This window comes from Sinocyclocheilus anshuiensis, unplaced genomic scaffold, assembly GCF_001515605.1.
Source record: "Sinocyclocheilus anshuiensis isolate Anshui unplaced genomic scaffold, SAMN03320099.WGS_v1.1 scaffold788, whole genome shotgun sequence".
NCBI lineage: Eukaryota > Metazoa > Chordata > Actinopteri > Cypriniformes > Cyprinidae > Sinocyclocheilus > Sinocyclocheilus anshuiensis.
This window is the reverse complement of record NW_015558586.1, coordinates 153,300-177,768: the sequence shown is the minus strand read 5'-3', so window position 1 is coordinate 177,768 and position 24,469 is coordinate 153,300. Positions and strand designations below refer to the sequence as shown.

Genomic DNA, 24,469 nt, shown 5'->3' with positions numbered 1-24,469 from the left:
ACTTTGGAATTACAAGGCTCCTTAAATATTAAAAACTGCTCCATCTACTTTTGCTAAATTAATAGTGAAGTTCATCCCCTTAAAAATATTGAAAAGAATTTACTGCCGTTTTACAGCCCTCTGCTGTTCTGAAGTATGTAGTTTAAATATGGGCATGTGATTCTAATTAGTGATTTAAAAGTAAATCATATTTTTATCTTAATATGTTTATTTATACTTAATCAATGTCCAACTGCAGAGAGTGATTCCTAGGTGGAGTATAAAGTGAAGGTGCACAGTCCAAAACCAAAAAGCAGGATATTTATAGTTGGCCATGAGATAAAGATTTTTTTAGAAGATTGCCATATTATCTAGCTGTTTGATATTTATTTATATATTATGATTAGGCCAAACTGAGCCATAAATGTTGAGGAAATAAAACCATTCAAATTTATAATTCAGACATAAATCAAGTGAATATTCATTGCTCTATATCAAACAGTGACTGGTTTTTTTTTCTTTAAGAGGTGGAGTCTAAGTGTACAATACTCTAACTCGTGTAATGGGCTTGGTAATACGTGTTAACAGTTAAAGGAGGTCACACATTGTGCTGGGAAAGGACAAACTATTTGTTAAAGCATCTTTATGAGCTGTCAGAGTAAGCAGACATGGACACTCACAGGAAACAAGGTGAAGTTTACCTACAACATCAGAAACATGGTGAGGTAAGACATCATTAGAGCGTTGTCATTTATTTTTTTGCTATTGAAAACAGGCAGATGTTTTTTTGTGTTTGTCAACCTCAAGTCTAAAACTACAAAATGTTCATAGCTGATCTAAATAAAACAGTTTTATTAAAATAGTTCAGAAACTGTTTACAATGATGTTACACGTATTATTGATATTACGGTTTGTAGCATTCAGAAAGATTGGAGAAACAAAGTAGGGCAGTCATATAAAATATATACAATGATTTTAAGCCTGATGATATTTGCTTGTACTTTTTTAATGTAACTCACCATGCCATGGCATAAACTCTCTGGTGTAGGGTTATATTCTGCTATGAGATAGATGGAACGAGACTGCCTCTACAAGTTGAAACTTGGTGTGCACATCTCTGCCTTGCTTTTTGTATTACAGCACATTCCATTGACAAAAAGACGCCCTCATGAAAGTGCACTTCATGTAGTACTAGATTCAAGCCCTGCCTTACACACACAATACATGTGAGGTAAATGAGGGATTGGCTGAGTGAGTAATTATTACATCCATACCTCCAGCGTGAAGTGCTTTTTAAGAACTTTTTAATGCTAATATTTAGCAATCCGGAGGCATGTTCCTTACCTGAAGCACAAATTCCACCTAATGGACTAGACCTTATTAAATGTGATAAATATCACTGTCGTTGTATTGCAGAAACATGGATGAAGGAAAATAATAAATAATAAAAGTAATAATATTGTATTTGTTCTCAACAGAAGTGGAAGCGATATTGGTTGGCCCTTCATCTGGCTAGTCGGCACGGCGTCGCACGGTTAGAATTATCAGAGGCCGTTCATGAACGGTCAACTGTGGTGGTCAGACGACATCCAGAGAGGAAAGTTGTCCGTCTGGCCGACTGCGTGACTGTCGTCAAGCTGCCTCCTCACGCAGAGGCTTGTCCAGGGGAAAACATGGCTGCTTTCTGTGTGGAGACAGAGGACAAGAAGCTTGTGTTTGCAGCAGAGAAAGAAAGCTGTGGAGAATGGGTGGACATAATATGTAACATTGCCTTTCAGGTTTGGATTTTTTCAGATATGTTTTTATTTCACACTACTATTCAAAATTTTGGGGTCAGATTTTATTAAAAGAAAATGCTTTTATTCAGCTAGGATGCACTATACAAAAGAGTCAACATAAGTAAAGGCATTAATGACGTTATAAGATTTCTATTTCAAATAAATATAGTTCTTTTGAACTTTCTATTCTTTCTTCCAAAAGAATGATTGATTTTAATGTATTTTTGTTTTAATAAATATAGCCTTGCTGAGCATAAAACAAATTTCTTTCAAAAACATCTAAAAAATGTTTGGACTCCAAACCTTTAAACGGTATGAAACAACAAACCATTTAAGCGGTATAAATTTCAAGATCCCAATACAATGAAAAATGCAGATCATTCCAGCCACATAACTGGTTATTTAAAGTACAGTACCCTTGACTCCACTCCCTGCTGCTAGTGTTTCTCACGGTATTCATAATTTCACAGAAACACACTAAAAGTGCACCACAGCCAGTGCCTCTTATGGAAGACAATCAGATCTACATGTCCAGAGAACAATGTGAGTACAAACAATGGTCAAATGTATCATTCATGCTGTCATGTTCCTAAAAGGCCACTCTCACCACATCATTGCTGTATAAAGACTGGATTTTTTTAACAAGCCAGCAGACAACACTGAACTACCTTGATGCAGATCTGGTTTAAAACATTAAACAGATGGTATAACCTTTTACCTCTGAATTACAGCTTTTTTAAGTTTAATTCTGATCTCGATGTCTCTTTCATTTTAGTGTGCGAGTTTAAAGTGGTTGTACTGCAGAACGAGGCTTCAGTTCGATGTGGCCTGAATGGACAGTACTGGCTACAAGCTGGTGAGGACATGCTAGTTCTTCAAGATCTGGAGAACAGGAAGACTGTAATGGAGTGGCCATACAAGCTGCTGCGCCGCTATGGCCGAGATAAGGTCAGCAGAAAATACTTCATGTACATAACAGAAATAAGATGAAACTAATTATTTAAATAAAATACAATCAGATGCGATTCTTCTGTTTGTGTGATGAATTATAAGATGACTCATATTTTTATTAGCAAATCAAAAAACATAATTTTAACAATAATTACCCAAAAGGTACATGCATATTCATGTTGAATACTATAAACTAAAATAAATTAATTGTTAATTACATTTATGTGTATATAATATGTGTTATATATGTGTTATAATTAATTATACACTACCAGGCAAAAGCTTGGGGTCAGTAAGAATTTTTAAAAGAAAGTAATACTTTTATTCCACAAGGGCCCATTAAACTGATCAAAAGTGACAGTAAAGACATTACAATGTTACAAAAAAATATAATATCAGCATATTAGAATGATTTCTGAAGGATCATGTGATGTTGAAGACTGAAGTAATGACTGCTGAAAATTCAGCTTTGGCATCACAGGAATAAATTACATTTTTAAATATATTAAATTAGAAACCAGCTGTTTTAAATTGTAATAATATTTCACAAAATTATTTTTACTATTTTTTTATACCAGAAAAGACTACCAAAAGCTACCAACCCAAACTTTTTAATGCTCTGTCTCTTAAAAATAATTCTAAAAACTATACACTTTACAAAATTTGATGTTAAAATGACATAATGCCTAATACAATAAACTCTTTTTTTTCTTATAGTAACTTATAGTTAACATGTTAAATGAGTGCTTACAAATATTTTTGACTTTCTCTCTGTTCCTCTCTAGATGCTGTTTTCTATAGAATCAGGCAGGCGTTGTGAATCGGGCCCTGGAACCTTTAACTTTGAGGCCAGACAGAGTGACCAGATCCTTCGCATTATTGAGTTGGCTATTCGCCAACAGAAGAGCCTTGCTGTTACTGGAGACAGGCAGTCGCCACATTCTCCACGTTCTCGTTCTCCTCGCTCACCCCTGCCCAGACGCCCGGAAAGTTTTACTTTGCTTGATACGGAGGGCAGCAACAGCCCTCAGCCTTCAGATGCAAAACTGCCCTTGAACCCTAATGTCCTTGGCCCAAACATATATGCTGTACATACAAAACCTGCAAGTCCTATTGGCTTAACCGAACCTGTGTATGCAAACCCTGCAGATTCCATTAGCTCCTCAAAAAGCACACACTCAGACCCTGGTGGCAGTATTAGCTTGATTGAGCCTGTGTATTCAAATCCTGCAGTTTTAATAGGCAGTCATGAATCTGTGTATGCAGATATAAAGACAGATCCTCTCCCGTCTCATCATAGGGATGAATCAGAACCAGTGTATTCTGATCCTGCAGATGTCATCCGTCCAAAACCTAACAATTGTGTCCAAGCCAACCTTACCGACACCATTGACTGCCGGCCTGTCAAGACAACACCAAACAATGGCAAGCAGCAAGAACCTGTGTACTCTGAGGTGTACGACCATGTCAAGCTAAACACAAGTAAAAGACTTGACCTGAAGACTGAGGAGCCCATTTATAGTGTACCTGAGATTGTACAGTCAACTCAAAATAATAACTCTCAACAAAACAAAATGCCTGAGGAGAACCAACCCATCTACAGCAAAGTTAACAAACCACCCAAAACCCCTCAGCCTTTCCATTAAAAGAAGCTAAGCCAAACACCGGAGGTCGTCTCTGAGGACCTTGGAATGATTTGATTAAATCTGTAATATGTGACCACAAAACCAGTCATAAGGGTCAATTGTTTGAAATTGAGATTGAGATAATCTAAAAGCTGAATAAATAAGCTTTCCATTTACATCAAAAATTAAACTTTAATATATTTACAGTAGGAAATTTACAAAATATCTTCATGAAATATGATCTTTACTTTTTTTTCCTAATGATTTTTGGCATAAAAGAAAAATAAATAATTTTGACCCATACAACTGTATTGTTGTCTATTGCTACAAATATACCCCAGCGACTTAAGACTGGTTTTGTGGTCCAGGGTCACACATAAAGTCTTCACAAGTAGCTATTAATATTTAATATTTAAAATGTATTATTTTCCCCCCACTAATTTCATTATGAATCCATTCTTCAAGATGTTGTGGAATGATGACTGATCTGTGTAACACTGATGCACATTATGAAAAATGTATTTAAAAAAAAAAATGTAAATTTAAAAAATATATATTTTATTTTTGTTTTGTTTTACAAGCCCAAATATGTTGCATGTATTATTTATGTATTTTCTTGGTGTACCACAGCAGAATTAAATGATTATGTTATGAGATCTCGGCATCTTTCACAGAAAAGCTTCAGTGGCTAAAATCTCAGCAAAGCTCAGACCAGTTAAAAAATAAATAATTCAGGCATCCAGTCAAGAAACAGATTTGAAACAGTATGCGTTAATAAACAATTTTCAGTTGGGTTGAATATTCAAAAAGCCAAACGGTTTAGCCGAAATTAACCAAACTATAACTAACAGAGTTGCCAATACAACAGTCATAGTTTTATTCATTCAGTAAATGTATTATTGAAGAGTGTCGACGCTAGATTGTTGTGCGCTGTGAAAGAGTCTTTATGGTTTTTACGTCACTACTACTGACCGGAAGTGCATATCGATATCAAACCCGAGCAAATGAGTGTTATTCCCACGGTGTTTTGGAGATATGTCTTAAATTTTTTGAATTTACTATCATTTTTATCCAGCTCCCAAATCACTGAACGTTTATTGAAACGTGCTGTAGGACGCTTAAACGTTAACCATGTCTAATCGCATCGCTTTCCAGACTCAGTTAGCGTCCATTATGGAGGTGCTGGCAAATGCAGCGGTGGCTGAGATATGCAAACTCGTAGACGACGACTACGCGGTTATAAACTTACAGATGACCCAATGTCAGCGTGAAAACAAAGCGCTGAAGAGAAAACTTCACATACTGGAGCTAAAGATGGCTCGAGGGTTTGCAGAGAGGAGGATTAGTTCACTGAATCGCACTAACCGGGTTCAAGTGAGCGCCGCTTTGTCAGACAAATACAGGAACCAAACTAACGGTGTGTGATCATGAAACCTTGTATGAAATATTCTGCCGTCAGTGTTTCTGTCACACCAAATAAATTATAAGTCTAATGTGGTTAAAGTACTCTGTTTTGTGTTGTTTCACACACCCAGACGTGCTGTATGGAGCTCAGTTTAACTCGGGACTGTGGAGAGGTGGAGGAACAGACTCCGCTGCTCAGCAAGTTGAAAATGAAACTAACAATATGGTAGGTAAGCCGTTATCTCTTTATGATAACCACAGTAACTGGTTTAGCCACTTTTCATTGTGACATTTGTAGTAATGAGCCCAAAGGTTACAGCAGATAGATAGATATATAGATAAACTGTTAGAATCAAGTACACTGTATTTGTATAGCGCTTTCCACAATACTGATTTTCAAAGCAGCTATTAACACAAAATGTTAATGTCTATAATATCTTAATATCATCATGCTTTAAAAAGCATTTAGCAGATTCACTTTTCATATAGACATACATTATAGGTAGATCTATCCATAGATTGACAAATAAAAAAAATAAACAAAACAAAAATCATATATTTAAGATATATTGACTGTCATATATAGATGGATAGAAACAGCTGCAATTGTTGAACATACATATCTGTATAATATATATAGAGATTTGTGAAACATTTTCTTTCATTAAAGACAGGAGATGCAGTATTATCAGAAGCGGACACAGTGCTGATAAAGGATGAGATGTTTGAGGAGGACCAAACACAGCAGAGACTGCTCATCAGAGATGGCGGTGAGTGGATAGAAGAACACAAGCCGCCTATTATAAAATTAACAGAGGTTGGGTAACTATCAGCACCCATTTTAAAGCTTGTCTTGACACTGTTTCTCTTCTTTCAGGAGTAAAAGAGGCAGGTTTTGGTGATGTTCAGATGGTGAAAGATGATGATCAGGTCTCTGGGATGCAGCAGCCGACTTTGGAGGTCAGTGGATCTGACACTGCGCTTAAATCTGAGCCAGAGTTTGAGAGTGTTAAGGGGATATCCCAAGAGCCCGTAGAATTACATGCTGAAGGAAAGTTTGATTTGAATGGAAAATCCAGTCCTATGAGGGATTATTTTATGCAAGGGAGTGACAATGCAGACTTGCGGCTACGATCTTGCACGTACGTGAACAATGCAAGATCAGCTGAGAGCCAATGCACAGACCCTTTGCGCCGTTCAGAGGTCATAGAGGTCGACTCTGCAGAAGAGGGGGAAGAGATTTCTGTGTGGGCTAGCAAAGTAGCACGTGGGAAAAGCCAAGCTCCACATGTTTATCCCCAATACGGGAGGGAGGAACGTCAGGATAGCAGGATCCTCTTGCCGCCTTCTAATCCGCTTCTGGTGACAAATGACTTTGCAGCAGTGGCATCAACATCTTCAAAGATACAGGGCATGGACAGCTACCACAATGCCAGAGATGTCATATTTAACCAACAAAGAGTTGGTCAGACTAGAAATGACAGAGTTCCTCGTGAAAAACTTTTTGCCTGCACATATTGTGGCAAAGTTTTCAACCGCCCCAAAAAGGTGGTGATCCACCAGCGGATTCACACGGGTGAGAAGCCATTCAAGTGTAACACCTGTGGGAAGTTCTTTTCAGAGGCGGGAAACCTGCGAAAACACCAGAAAGTCCATACAGGAGAGCGACCGTATAGTTGTTCTCAGTGTGGACAGACGTTTGCCTGGATACGAAACCTCAAAAACCACCAACAGAAGTACCATCCTGATATGTTAACTGCAGAAGGAATGCTTTCTCTAGGAGGAGTCAATAAATGATCACTAGATTATTGCTAATGAGTGTGTCTTATGCCACCATCATATCTCTTCTGGATAAGACTTTCATTTAAATTATATACATGATTTACATGTACATTTGATCAATAGGGATGTGAGTCAAAGTGTTTTTTTATATATAATTAGCAAACTCAGAGTAAATCTCTGTCCTGTGGTGTACTGTAGAAAAAGGTGAAGCAACTTAGTCGAAATGCAGTTTTTGGTATAACAAGTGTTGAACATTTTTAAATAAACATTTCTGTACTCATTTTGTGTTTGTTTTTTTGAAGAACATTGACCCTGAAGGCAGGTAGTTGGAGGAAGTAAAATCTTATGGAAACATCTGGTGGTCACTGCCTTTGCAACCACAAGTATAAAATTTACTCATCAATATCAGAACAGTGAAAACGTATTTAACTAATATCCAGAATTTAGTCAGTACTGTGCAATAACATAATTTCAGATTTTCCATTTGAAAAACCATAACACTATGATGAATGATTAGATCCACATACTGCACTAAAGGAAACACGGCCATTATTGTACTGCACTTTGGTCAATGCACTGTTGTTTTAATAGTGTTTTTATAAATAAACTGATACTGAAACATTGATAAATACTAATAAGTCATACTCTGGTTGTTCAACAGTAGCATAAATACTTACCCACCTTTCTTTTTAAAAAATGAAACATCCACAGCTCTTTGTGTAGTCCAACTTCAGTTATTAGGAACATTATGACACCCTTACAATCCACTGAACACAATTCATCATATATAAGAAATTCCTAGTTAATTTACAAATGGAAAGCTTTAGTAAATTACCTTGATGTTTATGTACCAGCCAGGGCCATCTTGTAACACAAAACCTTGTTTCATGTGTTCAGCAGCAAAGACAGGTGGAAGAAGGAGAGCCAGAAACAATAGTGATAAAGGAGGATCTGAACGACCAGTGGGAAAGAAGCCAGACACAAGCCATAATTGTGCAAGTTGGTGAGTAGAAGGCCAAAAAAAGCAGTCCTCTCTTTGGTGCTCAAGTCAGATGTAGAATAGTATGATACCATTTGTGTTGAATTAAATGTCTTTGTTATAATAAGAATTTGCTGCTGCAACAGAGCTTAAGTATAAAGGCTTGCTCAATAAGACACAGTGGCAGGGAATTGCTGCAGCAATAAAAAACCTTGTAGATCTAGAAGGTGGTGCTGGGGTGGAGGAGGGTTAAGACGAGCACACAGTCCGGTAGGACTGGTATTAAATACTAACCAGGATAGGAAAAAAGGAGGCTGCTGAAGCCAGTCAGAGGCACATTAGAGTTTCATGACTGAACTAGTCATACTTTGGTCTGGAATCTAGTATCCAAAAAATGACCATTTGTTCTCTTTCCTCAGCAGAGTCAAATACAGAAAATTGTAGTGGACGACTTTCTACCTCACCAGCCAAAAGCACAGTTGCACCTAGTGCAGAGAAGGTTTGTTGATTTTCTGTTCTCTTAAGATGCAAAAAACTAGGACAGAGCTAAAGAGTGCCACATCACCTCTGCAAAGTATAAACGTAAGCCACTTTAGGATCAAAACAACAAAAAAATGAATGTAGTTTTATTTTGTTTCCAGCCTATAGAGGTGGAGTTTTCCCATTTTAGTGAAAATGGACAGGATAGGAGCCAGAGAACCAACATTTCTCCATCCACTGGACTGCAGATACAGGGTGAGTAAATGAAAAAAAGTAAACAGATGAAGGTTAACCTTTCAACGCATATTTACACTGCATATGTTTGCATGAACTCTACATACAACTACTTTACTAAACAGATTTGTGTCATCTTAAATTTAGAGCTATTTGCAGATTAAAAGTACTCTGACATTATCTGAACGTATTTACATCCAGGTACTGTTGAGTCCAGTCCAAGTAGTTCTCAACAGCACCAGTACCACAGGTTTGCACAGGTTCGACCTAGCAAGGGTCTAACAACAGGAGAAACTGCAGCTCTCACAGGCTCAGGACACTTACACAAGGGAATGGAGAAAAGCAGAACTTCACCCACAAACCAGCCTCTGCTCAGCAGAGAAAAGACAGCCACTGAAATGTCAGGCACAGACTGCTTGTTGTATGACAGACCTGCAGAACCTAAAAGCAGCTTTACGCACTGGCCCACACATCCATCCTGCTCATACACAGAGTCGGACCAGGATCAAGACTGTATGCTGGTTCAGTCAGAGACTGTATCATCTATTAGAAGCTCCAAAGGTGGACGGGATGGAGCATCATCCACCCGAACACATGCTGTTAGAAATGCAGCAGAGGGGTCAATCAGAGAAGAGGAAAGGTGGAATCAAGCTGCCAGTTTGAGGCAAAGCCAAATTGAAGCATCAGGCCACGTCAGTAGACCTGAAGTGATTCAGACAGAGACTGCAAGTAGAACAAACCCTTCATATTTCACTGTGATACCCCAAATTATGTCCAACCTAACTCAGCCTGGGGCTTCTCTTGGCGGGCTGCAGCTACCAAAGCACATAGAGAAAGGTAGGCGGAAAAGCTACGTTTGTAAGTACTGTGGAAAGGCGTTCCCTGGCTTGTCCAACATTGTGACCCACCAGCGAGTGCATACAGGCGAGAGGCCCTTTAAGTGTGACACGTGTGGGAAAGTCGGTAGAGCATGAGACTCTTAATCTCAGGGTCGTGGGTTCGAGCCCCACGTTGGGCGCATGTGTTTTATAGCACCTTAATGTGTAAATGTTTGTTTTTTTTCCAGAGAACAGTTCTGCCAACACAACCTCAACTGCAAACGTTGATCTGATGTTTGCACATGACATGCAAGAAAAAATAAATAAATCATGCACACAATTTACTAATTTATTCCCTCGATGTACTAAAACGTGCACACGATTACTATTTCGTTCCCTCGATTTGCTAAATCGTGTGCACAATTTACTAATTCGTTCTCTCGATTTATAAATCATATCTTTTATTTAGCAAATCGAGGAAACGAATTAGTAAATCGTGCACACACTTTATATAAATCGAGGGAACGAAATAGTAAATCGTGCACACGATTTAGCCTACAAATTTTTTCTTTTATGTCATGTGTGGCGGGGCTCCGTAATATAGCTAATCTCAGTTGTTGTTGTTTTTTTGTAGTTGCTCCTTTAAAGATCTTTTGAAGCCTTTACTATTCATACATCATTTTTTTCGACCATTAGAGGTTCGTATGATAATCTAAAGTTTGTAATAAAAGTCTAAGAGGTAAAGCTCAGAAAAAAATTGGTTTCTTTCTGGAAAAAAAGAGAACGAAATAAACTGCTTTAAAAAAAAAAAATACATACAAAAAAGAATTTAGCAGAGGATGGTTTCGATCCATCGACCTCTGGGTTATGGGCCCAGCACGCTTCCGCTGCGCCACTCTGCTAATACGTTGTGTTTGTTGGTTTAGTACAGGTAAGTTTCATACTTCTTGCTTCCTGTTCAACTACATTACGTGTTTTCTTTTTAGTCTTTGGTTAGTTTTGTTGACTTTTTGAGATGTTATCGGTCCATTTGTGAGATAGAATGTATGTTAAATGTTTCTTTTACATACCAGCCAAGACTTGATTATAACATACCTCGGCCGATATTCTGATGGTTTCGATCCATCGACCTCTGGGTTATGGGCCCAGCACGCTTCCGCTGCGCCACTCTGCTAATACGTTATGTCTGTTGGTTTAGTACAGGTAAGTTTCATACTTCTTGCTTCCTGTTCAACTACATTACGTGTTTACAGTCTTTTTAGTCTTTGGTTAGTTTTGTTGACTTTTTGAGATGTTATCGGTCCATTTGTGAGATAGAATGTATGTTAAATGTTTCTTTTACATACCAGCCAAGACTTGATTATAACATACCTCGGCCGATATTCTGTTATCCGTGGTGTTCACAGGCGCAAATTCTTTGGCACAATATACTATTTCAAACTTTTTAATTTACAACTGGGATTTCTTGTGTCGAATTACCTTGTTGGACTTTAAGGGGGAAAAAAAACACCCATTCCCTGACCGGGAATCGAACCCGGGCCGCGGCGGTGAGAGCGCCGAATCCTAACCACTAGACCACCAGGGAGCGATGCTAGTAAGCTTTCGGCTCACAGTATTGTACATCTGTGACAACAGCGGTCTCGTTATGAGATGCGGTGCGGTATATAATCTGAAAAATGTGCTGTTTTTTGGGAAAAAAAACACCCATTCCCTGACCGGGAATCGAACCCGGGCCGCGGCGGTGAGAGCACCGAATCCTAACCACTAGACCACCAGGGAACGATGCTAGTAAGCTTTCGGCTCACAGTATTGTACATCTGTGACAACAGCGGTCTCGTTATGAGATGCAGTGCGGTATATAATCTGAAAAATGTGCTGTTTTTTTCCTAGAAGGCTGAAGATTACGTCAAATTATGCGGTTATTCGGTTTGATTGCCATTGTGGTTGATTGTATTCGCAAAAACAAGTGGTAAGATGGTCTAAAGATGTTTCTAGTTGAACTGTACTTAACGTTACCATGGTAACGTTAATCGGAATGAATAAGAATCACATCAGTTTTATTATTGTAATAAAGTCCTAGAAATTTTATCTGTATGACTGAACACTGCCAGCCCCTTGTTTTAGGAAAAGAACATGAACATTTTAATCTTTTTCACCTTTATTTAATATTTGAGTGGTGTAAAAAAGTCTAAAAACCCTTCAAGTATGTGACTTTATCATTTCAGATCATAAAAAGTTTGTTAGATTAATATTGTGTGGTATCCATGTTTTCTCTAATGCATGATTATGAGCATATTGCCTTTCCTGTACTGATGGCTTTAAAATAAATAAATAAAAAACAATAACAAAAAATACATCATTTACATTACCATACTACAGCTCACCCGAAAAACTCAGACTGATGGTCAGTACTATAATTATATAACTGTAAAGGGCAAATAAAGATTTATTGACTTTTTCCAGGATATACACAAGGGAATATGCAATGTGTGGTATTCTGAAAGTCTAAAAGTCATTTCCTTTCCCCTATGTCCTTTCCTGTTACCACTTCACTACACTGTTTTCCCTCTGCTTTCTCTTCTTGCTCTTCTCCAGTTTCCTCATCTTCCTCCACAGTGTCTTTTACATTTCCCTCTCGTCTTTCTCTGTTCCTCTGTTCTCTCAGTACACATGGCAGGCAGTTGACCAGGAAAAGGAGAGAAGAGAGACAGAGAAGAGAAAGGACAGCTCCAATGCCAATCTCTACTTGTCTATCAGCAGTTTTAACCTCTTTCCTCTCTTTTTCCACTCCTGGGGATAAATACACGGCACTCTCTTCATGGTTGGGAATCAAAACTGCCTGCTCCAAGTCATCTCTTCTGAATACATCATTACCAACATCATAGTCACTTGTGGAATTTACCGTCATTTGTTGATCTTCAAAGTTATCATACAGATCCTTGTTAGAGTCGACAAACATATCAGTCACATCATGCATCTCAAAGTTGGTTTCCTCACTTCCCATTGGCCAAAAGTCCATGTTCAGATTCACCCTTATCCAGCCAGAGCCTTTAGCCAATCTTTTTGCTTCACCTCCTTTTTGGATTTCTTCTGGTTCAACGTGGTTAAATGTTGGTTCACAGGTGGAAACCAGAAGCTCGGCTTTCACAAGAGGCCCACCGCCATCAGCTTGTGCCAAAATGTGCTGGGATGGAGCAGGTGTCACAGCAACCACGGACTCAGCCAAAGAGGAGAGCCGGAGAGTATAGGGAATCTCACTATAGGCATTTACAGGTATGGTGGTGTCATCATCAAACTGGATCCAAACACTGATGGATGCTTCCTAATAAAAAAAGAGTGGAGAGAATGAGGACTAGAACAAGGCTGCTAGAAACAATAGTGTTAAAATGTTGGTATACTCAGTTTACTTACTTGCCCGTGGTTGTACAGTGTGTTGTGAGCATTCACTGTTGCTGTGACAATAGATGGATGAGATGGGCTGGAATTAATGGACAGGCCAAGCCCTCCCACCAACTGAACCGAGAGGTCACCAGGAGTGACTGGTTCAGAGGATACAATGACATTAGCTCTTCCAAGCACTCCATCCCACTGACTTGATATCACCTTGAAAAACATATGTGAGATATGTGAAGCAGTAGGGGAGAAGGAACCAAGACAGGCCTATATTTAAAGGAATAGTTCACCAATGAAAATCTTGTCATTTTATCACCTTTGTATTGTGTCCTGTAGGACCTTATTTTTTCTGTTGAATACCAAAGAAGATATTTTGAAGGTCTGAACAATGAAAGTCAGTGGGGTCCAAAACAAAATTGTACCCCTTTTACCTACATTGTATGGCAAAATTGAGACATTTTTAAAAAAGAACTCCTTTTAAGTTTTCACAGAAAACGGGTTTAAATTGACAAATTACACTAAATTTAAATTTTTTGGTGAACTAACCCTTTAGGTATGTTTAATCCAGATACCAACATATAATGATGTAATTCCAGGCTTCAAGCCAATTAGATGTTTTTGTTTATCAAGAGCTGCAATATATGGGTTTTCTATCCTCAGCCAGTCTCGGACAAGTTCAGTCACATCCACAAACCAATCCGGTGATCCAAGCATGTAGGTTGGTTGGCCTTGAGCTGCTGATTGGGCACTGAATTGTGCCAAAATCTGTATAGTGGACCTCTGATAAACTGGTTCACACCTAAGAAAGAGACGTTTTGATTTCATTATGATCAATGCCATTACCTTGCAACTGGAACAGTCTGCAGAAGAATACTTTATAATAAGGTTTAATTTGGTAGCATTAGTTCACATGAACTAACCAGTAAAAATACTGCTAAATAATTTATTATTAAACGCAGTAAAAGTTAAGTTTATCATTTAATAACAATTCATTATTAAAATAAAAAATGTTATCTGTTTATAATGGACCTGAGCAAACATGAACAGTTGTATATTTAATTAATTATAGCTAATAAAACAAAGATGAATAAAAGCTGTGACAAATGTATTTCTCATTGTTAGTCAGTTAACCCTTGTGAAAAATAAATGTACTTAACTGTATTTAATGTAAACTTGTAGTGTACATCAAATCTTAAGGAATCAAAGATAGTATACTGTCATGACTGAAAGTTTATTTAAAGTTAGTATTTTTAAATGTACTAAATTTCAACCATCATTACAAATGTGTAATTACAAATATATTTAAATACATGAGATACAAGTTTTAATAGAAATTACATTTACCATATGCTTGTTGTACATTTGTCAGTATTTTAACTATATGTGAAAGACAAAAGAAAAGTAATTATGAAATTAGATATAAATATGCACTTAAGTCCTCCTTAAGTGGGTCAAAAAGCACTCAAGTTCAATTTAATATAAACTTAACTATAATGCATTTTTATTTAATTTCAGTTAACTGGCAGTTAAGTGACCAAAACATTTAATTCACTTAATTATAGTCTTTTAAAGTATATTATTTCCCTTAAAAGTACTCTTTAAAATTATGCTTCTTTTTCCCAAGGGGAATGCATTAACTAACATAAACTAATGGGACCTTATTGTTAAGTTTAACCAAATGTTGCATACCTGCTCTCACTGAAGTAGCTCCAGCCTTTGATGGGACTCAGGACAGAGTCAGAGAGAAACACGTGCAGTGGAACTACAGGAGCCCACACAGCCAAGCACAAAGAGCCACTGTGCATTCCCAAAGAAAACTCCAGCTCCACACAGATGCTGCCCCTTCCTGATTCACTCCCATCCACAAAAAGCACAGAGCAATCATGAGACACCTGCCAGACAAGAAAAGAGCTGTCAGATGAGTTGATATATTTCATGCATTAGAGCAGACCTTCTCCGAAATCTTTATACCTTGACGATATCTTCATTGGCTGAATGACACTTCACCGCTGTGGTCACATCTGATACTTTGCCATCAAGGCCCACCGCTAGGACAATGACAGGAAGTGACAAAGGCTTGCTCGTCAAGATAGCTGTGTTGATAATTGTGTTGCTCTGCCAATGAAAAGAATAGGATCTCAGTAAACACCTTCGTTTTCCTGTTATTTACACATATTGCTTCAAACATTTAAGGAATAGTTCACCAAAAAATTAAAATTTACTGACCCGTAGGCCATCCAAGCTGTAAATTTGTTTGTTTATTTGAATAGATTTGAAGAAATTCAGCATTACACCAATGGATCCTCTGCAGTGAATGGGTGCCATCAGAATGAGAGTCCAAACAGCTGATAAAAACATTACAATAATCCATGAGTAATCCACACAACTCCGATCCATCAATCAATGTCTTGTGAAGTGAAAAGCTATGTGTTTGTAAGAAACAAATCCATCATTAAGGCCTTTAACTTTAAGCAGCAGTTTGAAGTTAAAAATGTCTTAATCACGGATTTGCTTATTACAAGTGAGGTTTTCAGCTCACTGGACATTAACTGATAGTCTGGAGTTGTATAAATTACTTGTAATTATTGCAATGTTTTCATCAGCTGTTTGGACTCTCATTCTGACGGCACCCATTCACTGCAGAGGATCCATTGGTGAGCAAGTGATGCAATGCTAAATTTCTCCAAACTGTTCTGATGAAGAAACAAACTCATCTACATGTTGGGTGACCTGAGAGTATAAGTAAATATTCTGTAAATTTTAATTTTTGGGTAAGGTATTTGTAATTTGCCAGGAGGATGGTAAATAATCTATCATTTAAAACTTTGTAAATGCTAAAATAACAGACAAGACTCAGACAAGTTGATACAATTGGGAAAATGTAGAATATTTAGTAAACTAAAGACAATGGGACTTCTCATTCTGGAAGTGATCCTTATGATCACTTATTGGATGCATATGAAAATTAGCAATTATCCTTACCTCTGTGATGGGGGCAATGCCCACCACTTCTCTGTCAGTAAAGGAGAAAAAGCTTGTCGCTGTGCTGTGTGGTGATACTGTAAACTTGCGTGTTGAGTACTCCACCCACCAGCTAGCAGTGACAGTCATCGCTACACCAAAGTTTCTGTGTAAAGCCTCAAATGAGAGACAGGATACCTGGCTTAGAACAGAAGTGCTGTAACACAAGGAAAGTGACAAAGACAAAAAGGAAATAATGGATGTCAGATTATTGTTTCAACTAGCTTTCAGCAGGCTGCCAGCTTCAGCTTGGAGTCGCCCACATTGGAAAAAACTATAGTGAAAAACTATAAAATAGCTGCTGCAGTGCTGCAAAACAAATAACTGCTAATGCTAACCTATTTCCAGGTAGGCTACACAGCATATTAGTTACTAACCTAAATACGTCGGAGACACACAGAGTGTACCCATAAAAGTAACTCACTGACCTGCCTGCTTGTATTCACACAGTACAAGATGAGTGAGAGAAGCAGACTACTCAGCATGCATAAGTATAAATTACAATAAATTGCAGACCCGATTGGTCTGAATAACTTGCTGCTGCACTGTGCTTCCTTCTCTGTCTTCCCTGTCGGCTCTTTGTCAGTGTCCTCTTTGCTTCGCAATACTGCGTAAGAAAAAGGATGTGTGGTGTAAGAGACAGTCTCAACTTCATGACTCTGAATGCGTGACAGTTAGCAGCCCTTGGGTTTTGATGTATATTATGTCATGCTTTAAACAAGTACACTTACTTTGGTGTGTTGACTAAAAAACTAAACTAAAGCACATGTAAAGCACAAGTATAATTCAGTCATGACAACTGTCGGGATAGATTGTAAAATCTTTATTAATGTAAATAGAATGTGCATAGGTGTGGTCTTGGTAGACTAGATCTGTCTAGAAGCTGCTGCTGCTGCTGCTGAGCAAGTGCTGCTTCTGCTAAATGCTCAGATCATAAAATTAAAAGAAAACATGCTGCTGCTACTAGAGAGAGGAAGATTTCCCGTAGCAGATCTAGGCAGGTGGTGCTGGGGAGGCGGTGGGCTGATATGAGGACACGCATAGCGCACAGACTTGGCATTCACAGAATACGTCCTGTTTATATGAGTATGTGAATCCAATTGACTGGGAACACTGAACTAAATGAACCAATTAGAGTGCAAGCAGAGTTTCATGGCTGAACCATTTATTTAAATTAGTGCTGTCAAACTATTAATTGCGATTAATCGAATCAAACATAAAAGTTTTTGTTTACATAATATATGTGTGTGCACTGTGTATATTTATTATGTATACAGTGCCTTGCGAAAGTATTCAAGTATTCATTTTGTTATGTTGCTGCCTTATGTTAAACTGCTTTAAATTACTTTTTTTCCACATCAATCTACACTCCATACACCATACTGACAAAGCAAAAACAGAATTGCCACAACTTCGTAAAGTTATTAAAAATAAAAAAAACTGAAATAAGTACATTGCATAAGTATTCATACCCTTAACTAAATATTTTGCTGAAGCACCTTTACAAGTGTTTACAAGACTTTTCAAGTCTTTTTTGTTTGATGCGACAAGCTTTGATCATCATCATTTTGCAATTATCTGCCATTCTTCACCTCACCTCTTCACCTCTCAAGCTCTGTCAGGTTGGATGGGGGCAGATGCACAATTTCAGGTTTCTCCAGAAATAGTTGATTGGGTTCAACTCAGTCCAGATCAGTGGAGTGTTGCAGTGATGTTTGTCCTTCTCCTATCTCCACATTTGATTATGGAGCTCAACTAGAGTGACCATCAGGATCTTGGTCACCACTCTAACCAAAGCCCTTCTCCATCAAATGCTCAGTTTGACCAGGAGGTAGGACTGCACGATAAATCTCATGCGATATTCATGCGCATCTTGTCAGTAAAGCCGGTTCTGTAATCAGGAGTAAATCTCCATCACGTGCGTGCTTTCGGATGGAGTAGCATTTACTGCACAGAGCCGTAGTTCACTGAGAAGCTGTGCAAAACCACGTTCATAATCGCAGACCATATCATCGATATTATGAAATCGCACTGCGATAATAAAGTTGTTTGCGAAGCTTCTCAGTGAACTACGGCTCTGTGTAAATGCTGCTCCTTCTGAAAGCACATGAAATACCACATTTGTTAAGTTTTTAATCCAAACTCACTTCAGAACATCAGTCGAGTGTTTGAAATAAATTCTTCTTGACATGGCTTCTTACACAGAATAAGACACACAACACATTACATAGTATTCTAAGCAGTGATAAAGGCCATATCGTGGTTTCCTTCAAACATGATACTTGGAATTGAGGTTCATCAGACCAGATAATATCGTTTCTCACAGTCTGAGGGTCCTTTAGGTCCCTTTTTCAAATTCCAAATGTGTTTTCATGTGTCTACACTGAAGAGAGGATTGAGTTTGGCCACGCCACCATAAAGCACAGACCGGTGGAGTGTTGCAGTGATGTTTGTCCTTCTGTAGATTTCTCCCATCTGCATATATGATCATGGGGCTCAACTAGAATGACCATCAGGTTCTTGTTCACCACTCTAACCAAAGCCCTTCTCCATAAATTGCTCAGTTTGGCCAGGAGGCCAGCTCTAGGAAGAGTCCTGGTTGTTTCAAACTTCTTCCATTAAGGGTAACAGAGACTACATGCTTCTATTAACCTTCAATGAAGCAACATTTTTTTCTGAACTCTTCCCCAGATGTGTGGCTTGATGCAAACCTGTTTCTGAGCTCTACAGGCAGTTCTTTTGACCTCAGGGCTTGGTTTTTGCTCTGATAGGCATTATCAGCTGTTTGACTTTTTATTAAGACGTGTGCCTTTCCAAATTATACCCATTCAATTGAATTTGCTACAGGTTAACTTCACTTGAAGTATAGTTACATCTACAAGCAATATGAATGCTCCTCAGCTAAATTTCAACTGTCCCAGATAAGGGTATGAGTAAGGGCATGGAATCATTTAAGTTTTTTATTTTTAATAAATGTACAAAAATGTTAAAAGCCAGTTTTTTGCTTTGCCATTATGGTGTATGGAGTGTAGATTGATATGGAAAAAAAGTAATTTAAAGCAGTTTAACATAAAGCAGCAACTTAACAAAATGTGAAAAAAATGAAGGGGTATGAATATTTTCACAAGGCACTGTATATAAATACACACACATGCATGTATATATTTAAGAAAAATATATTACATTTATTTATTTAATATGTTTATATATGATATAATTTATATGAATATAAATATATACATGTAAATAGTTTCAAAATATATGCTGTATGTGTGTGTCTTAATATATACATAATAAATATACACAGTACACACACATATATTATGTAAACAAAAACTCGCAATTAATCGTTTGACAGCACTAATTTACAGTTTTTCTCAATTGCTTTGGCTCAATTCTCGAATGAAACTTTTTTTTTCCCGAAACAATTAGTTCAGATCTCTGAACAATTAGCTTCTTGTTCACATCAGATTGGAATTTCTTATTGATTTGAGCAAATTGCAAATGCTTTGGCACATGTGTGCAAACAGTAAGTACAATTGTCTGCAGTTTGCACAACAACTAATTGCATATGGCTTGTTGATCAAAACTGATGAGCCGATTCTCACTTAAACTCATACTCTCCATTCCTAAATCCAATAGAAGAGTTTTTTTCAGCATGGAGGTGGAAAGTATATGATCATAGACCACAAGTGAGGACATCCCAGCTGATCATTGCAGGGGATGGGTGTGGCATTCAAGTGCACTCACAGTTTAGAGAATGTTAAGATTGTTTTGAAAAATGTGCCAAAGCAATTGAGAAAAACTGTAAATACGACTTATGACACAAGTTTCAATATTACGATAGTTTTATATAAATGTTTGTCAGCAGGTCTGGTTCTTGCCAGTTATAAAATGGTGGGCTGCCAGATATCTCAGGTGGGCATGTTTTTTTATTATTATTATTTTTTTACTTTGGTGCTATGTCTGCAGCTCTGAACGTACAGACAGACAGACAGACAGATATACAGACAGATATACAGACAGACAGATATACAGACAGACAGATATATAGACAGACAGACAGACAGACAGACAGATAGATAGATAGATAGATAGATAGATAGATAGATTACCCAGTGCTGTCTGGAAGAGTACCAGTGCTGTGGCTAATGATGGAAATAACGTCATGTTTTGAACCCGTTGTCCTTTCTACATTAACTATCCACAGGTCCGAGTTTGTGACTGGGTGGACCTCTAGAGACAACAACCCTTTTTTCACTTTCAGTCTGCGAAAAAAGAAGAGAATTATACAACACATTATAGCATAAAATGTGGTGAGCAATTTTATGTAATAATATTAATGTTACCTAATGGTCAATGACTCCACACTAAAATTTGCCCTCAGGTTTACTGACACTCTGACTGGTTGCCCAGCTCTTACAGGCCCTTTGCTGTAGACAATCAGCACATTGGAATCCAACCAAAGTTTCTCTTCCGCTTGTCTGTCTAAACATGCAGAGCTCTGCTCGGTCTTGTTGATCTGTTGATCTTCAAGTCCCACAGGACCAATGTAGTACAACTTCCTCTCGGACTGCTGCAATACTTCCTCCTCACATTGAGGGGGCCCGCCTTTAGGATTGGACACAAAGCCAAAGGAAGAGTAGTAGAGCTGAATTTGGTCAGACTGACCCCTGAGTCCTCCTGGCAAATACGGATGCCTTCTCCCACGGTTACGAGAACGAGAGCGGTTTCTGCTCAGGTGACGTTGCTTGAAAATCTGGTCCAGGTTTGCCTTGATGTTCTGAATAGGCTCAAACCAGTCGTTTGAAAGCGTCAGAGTGACCACACACAACCCAAAAGGTGGCTGAGAAGAAATGGAAGAATACAAAGTGGATTGTCATATGGCTAAACAAATAAATCAGCAAAATATATACCGGTCAAAATTTAGAATAATTTGACCAAAATTAAAAACGGTAATACTGTGAAATATTTTTGCAAATTTAAAGAACTGTTTATTATTATTATTTCTATATATTTTAAAATGTCATTTATTTCTATGATGGCAAGGCTAAATTTTCAATAACATTACTTCAGTTTTCAGTGTCCTTATGAAATCATTCTAATATGCTGATTTTTAAAATACATTTCAAATTGCATTTTAAATATATTAAAATTCACAATATGACTGTTTTTACTGTATTTTTAATCAAATAAATGCAGACTTGGTGAGCATAAGATACTTTTTTCAAAAACAAAACTATTGAGTGTATGACAAATGTATATATTTTATATATATTTTAATATACAAAAATGAAATATATATTTTCAATAAGTATTAGTTTACGTTTTTATACATATATTTTCATTTCCAGTCATTTTAATATAGTTTAAAAATCTAAATATATGTTGTCCTGATCCATATATACGTAGTGTCTTCAACCAGCAGTACCTGAGTGATGCAGGAAGCTTTCTGTTCTTCTGTCTGTTTGAAAGCATGGAGAGTAACGCAGGTTCCTCTTTTAGCATCGCCCCTCATATGAAACAGCACTTGCACCTTAAACCGCTCTCCTCTGTCACCCTCCTTCTCTTTCACGATGGTTTCAGAAAGCAGTGATGCAGTGAGAGATGGAGTCAGGGGAGGAATGGGTTCAGACATCACCTTGAGAAGAAAAGAAGTGATAGAACAGAATAAGTAACTTCATCTTTTAAGTTGAGATAAAAGTCATTAACTGTAATCGAGACGGCAGTACCTGTGTGATGGTGTAGGAACCAAATGCAGCTCGGAGAAGAGGTTTGGAGGCTGTTCCAGATGGAGGCATGAGCAACAGGGATTGGGTGGAGGTGAAGGGGCTGGAGTTGGTGAAGAGAAGGCCCAGATCAGCCTGAGAGAGGGGGAGAGACTGCCATGGTGAGGGAACAGTGACCCGGACTGGAAGTGATGGGGAAGGGGGTGTCTGACAATGGGCTTTTGTTGGAGAAAATGGAGAGTTGAGCTATTAGTTTGTGGGATTAGTAACAATTGCTTTATCATTTAAGCACTGATCTCTCATATTAACAGCAACATAAAAATTGGATTTACAAGATGCAAAAATACAAAAATAAAAATCAATTTAAATCAATTCAAACTTGGTCTGAGAAACTTCATAAGAATTTCAACCTTTTTTGCAATGGAAGATTCTATGGCTGTTATAGGTTCTTTGTGGAACCATAGATGCCAAAAAAGAACCTTCATTTTTAAGTTTCATTTTTAAGTGCACGTGTTTCACTGCAAAACACATGCAGTGTTTTGGGGAGAGTATAAAAAAGTCAAACTTACAGAGGATTATGAATAACTGAAGGGTTACCAGTCTCATAGTAGAAGACTTCCATTTGAGTCCAGAAAGACTCAGCACATCCATAACACCCTGTAACAATAAATTCTTCTTGTAGTCAATATAAATGTTGTTGTTATAAAAATTTTTCTATTAAAACAAATCTATTAGAGGAATAGTTCACCCCAAAAAAATTAACATTTGTTGAAAATTCACTCACCTTCAGGCCATCCAAGATGTAAATGAGTTTCTTCATGAGAACAGATTTGGAGAAATTTAGCTTCACTTGCTCACCAATGGATCCTCTGCAGTGAATGGGTGCCGCCAGGATGAGAGTTCAAACAGGTGGAAAAAAACATCACAGTAATTCACATGACTCCAGTCCATCAGTGAATGTCTTGTGAAGTGAAAAGCTGTGTGTTTGCAAGAACAAATCCATCATCAAGGCATTTTAACTTTAAACCATTGCTTTTGGCCAAAATCCATAAATCCTTAATCCATAGTAATGCTTCCTCCAGTGGAAAAGTCTATCAACTGTTCTACAGTCACATCAAAATCCGATGACAAATTTATTTACAGCTGTTTTCACTCGAGAATAGACCTTGGTCTGTGGATATTTCTCTCCTGATTCAGATGAGGTGACTTTTTCACTGGAGAAAGCAACGTAATGGATTAAGGATTCGTTTAGCTGGATGCAACAGTTTGAAGTTAAAAACATCTTGATGGATTTGTTTCTTACAAACACACAGCTTTTTGCTTCACAAGACATTAAATGACAGACTGGTGTTGTGGATTATATTTGTGAATTATTGTGATGTATTTATTTGCATTTTTGACTCTCATTCTGATGGCACCCATTCACTGCAGAGATTAATAAGGAAGTGTAATGCTAAATTTCTCCAAATCTGTTCCAATGAAGGAACTCATGTACATCTTGGATGAGCTGAGGGAGGTTCAATTTCCAGCAAATTTTCATTTTGGGGTGAACTATTCCTTTTAATATTATCCATTACAATACACATGAAAAAAAAAACACTCGTTTCAAATACTCTAATTTTTAAATTACAAAAAGTGACCTCAACGGTCCTTTCAGATTTTCAGATGTGCAAAACCGAAAGTAAGGTATCACTCTTCTCTCACAAACATGCTCAGCCCAATGTGTGAGTTTCATCAATCCATCTTCTGTCAGGATACTTGCTTCTGTGCTTTGAAAGTTTTTTTTTGTTTTGTAAATATAAAAATACTCCAAGTTAAGATAGTAGTATTCAGAAGTATCAAAATTATCTTAAAATCCCCCTGTCCTTATTTTCGTCTGTTGTTTCTCTCTTTTTTTGCCATTTGTAGCTCTGCACTGTTTCGGTCTGTCACTCTCTCTGTCCCTCTTTGGCTGGTGTGCCGGATTCACACAATACGGATTTATTCATTTAAAATGGTAAATAATCCTCTCTCTCCCTCTTTCCCTCATATCTCCCCCTCCCCCTTTTTTCTCTCTTCATTTCTTGGATATTCTGTCTGGCCAAAGATAGTTGACGTCCTTCCAAGAAACTCCTGGTAATTCTTGAAACCCACTTCCTCTATCTCTTAATCTCGCTCTCTCTCTCTCTCTGGGTTCTCTACACTTCTGTTCACTATAATTAAACATTATATGTTGTCACAAATGGACGAGTATGTTGTCACAAATGGACGAGTTTCTGCACATACATTAAAGTAATGGGATCTCAATGCTTTTAAT

The 24,469-nt window shown here is 37.7% G+C and overlaps 3 protein-coding genes and 3 non-coding genes across 7 annotated transcripts; 2 read left to right on the top strand and 4 right to left on the bottom strand.

Annotated features, from left to right (window-relative positions):
* The first annotated feature begins 408 nt into the window (after window positions 1-408).
* On the top strand, window positions 409-4,477 carry LOC107679877 (docking protein 3-like). 2 transcript variants are annotated; one of them, XM_016475593.1, is made up of 5 exons: window positions 409-699; window positions 1,458-1,757; window positions 2,228-2,300; window positions 2,533-2,705; window positions 3,494-4,477. In XM_016475593.1, exons 1-5 carry the CDS (start codon window positions 625-627, stop codon window positions 4,352-4,354), a joined length of 1,482 nt encoding a protein of 493 aa, XP_016331079.1. In that variant the 5' UTR covers window positions 409-624; the 3' UTR covers window positions 4,355-4,477. The 2 variants fall into 2 exon arrangements, with proteins under 2 accessions (XP_016331079.1, XP_016331080.1); XM_016475594.1 differs by having other exon boundaries at window positions 409-704.
* An 829-nt stretch (window positions 4,478-5,306) lies between these two features.
* On the top strand, window positions 5,307-10,186 carry LOC107679865 (zinc finger protein 236-like). The gene is made up of 8 exons (XM_016475573.1): window positions 5,307-5,750; window positions 5,869-5,963; window positions 6,408-6,507; window positions 6,615-6,697; window positions 8,417-8,522; window positions 8,918-8,997; window positions 9,140-9,233; window positions 9,414-10,186. The coding sequence occupies exons 1-8, from the start codon at window positions 5,465-5,467 to the stop codon at window positions 10,184-10,186; spliced, it is 1,617 nt and encodes a 538-aa protein (XP_016331059.1). The 5' UTR covers window positions 5,307-5,464.
* Window positions 10,187-10,860: 674 nt separating this feature from the next.
* Window positions 10,861-10,932, bottom strand: trnam-cau (transfer RNA methionine (anticodon CAU)). The gene has a single exon. It is a non-coding gene; the product is annotated as a tRNA-Met (tRNA).
* A 611-nt stretch (window positions 10,933-11,543) lies between these two features.
* On the bottom strand, window positions 11,544-11,615 carry trnae-cuc (transfer RNA glutamic acid (anticodon CUC)). The gene has a single exon. It is a non-coding gene; the product is annotated as a tRNA-Glu (tRNA).
* Window positions 11,616-11,737: 122 nt separating this feature from the next.
* On the bottom strand, window positions 11,738-11,809 carry trnae-cuc (transfer RNA glutamic acid (anticodon CUC)). Its single transcript has one exon. It is a non-coding gene; the product is annotated as a tRNA-Glu (tRNA).
* Window positions 11,810-12,209: 400 nt separating this feature from the next.
* Window positions 12,210-22,993, bottom strand: LOC107679886 (transmembrane protein 132A-like). Its single transcript, XM_016475608.1, has 12 exons — window positions 22,958-22,993; window positions 22,743-22,830; window positions 22,177-22,391; window positions 21,876-22,085; window positions 20,794-21,290; window positions 20,560-20,712; window positions 16,406-16,601; window positions 15,395-15,538; window positions 15,113-15,315; window positions 14,000-14,222; window positions 13,442-13,633; window positions 12,210-13,352 (listed from the first exon to the last, which is right to left on the bottom strand). Exons 1-12 carry the CDS (start codon window positions 22,991-22,993, stop codon window positions 12,543-12,545), a joined length of 2,967 nt encoding a protein of 988 aa, XP_016331094.1. The 3' UTR covers window positions 12,210-12,542.
* Between the last annotated feature and the right edge of the window lie 1,476 nt (window positions 22,994-24,469).

What these genes read in the sequence shown, in the direction of transcription:
- LOC107679877 (XM_016475593.1), top strand. Translation starts at nt 625, where the DNA reads ATGAGCTGTCAGAGTAAGCAGACATGGACACTCACAGGAAACAAGGTG. An exon ending in CTACATGTCCAGAGAACAAT is followed by an intron (nt 2,301 to 2,532) that starts GTGAGTACAAAC and finishes CTTTCATTTTAG; the next exon opens with TGTGCGAGTTTAAAGTGGTT. An exon ending in GCCGCTATGGCCGAGATAAG is followed by an intron (nt 2,706 to 3,493) that starts GTCAGCAGAAAA and finishes GTTCCTCTCTAG; the next exon opens with ATGCTGTTTTCTATAGAATC.
- LOC107679865 (XM_016475573.1), top strand. Translation starts at nt 5,465, where the DNA reads ATGTCTAATCGCATCGCTTTCCAGACTCAGTTAGCGTCCATTATGGAG. An exon ending in AAAATGAAACTAACAATATG is followed by an intron (nt 5,964 to 6,407) that starts GTAGGTAAGCCG and finishes CTTTCATTAAAG; the next exon opens with ACAGGAGATGCAGTATTATC. An exon ending in ACTGCTCATCAGAGATGGCG is followed by an intron (nt 6,508 to 6,614) that starts GTGAGTGGATAG and finishes CTCTTCTTTCAG; the next exon opens with GAGTAAAAGAGGCAGGTTTT.
- LOC107679886 (XM_016475608.1), bottom strand. Translation starts at nt 22,993, where the DNA reads ATGAAGAAACTCATTTACATCTTGGATGGCCTGAAG. An exon ending in TCAGTTATTCATAATCCTCT is followed by an intron (nt 22,392 to 22,742) that starts GTAAGTTTGACT and finishes CTCCAACAAAAG; the next exon opens with CCCATTGTCAGACACCCCCT. An exon ending in CTGGAATTACATCATTATAT is followed by an intron (nt 13,634 to 13,999) that starts GTTGGTATCTGG and finishes ATGTTTTTCAAG; the next exon opens with GTGATATCAAGTCAGTGGGA.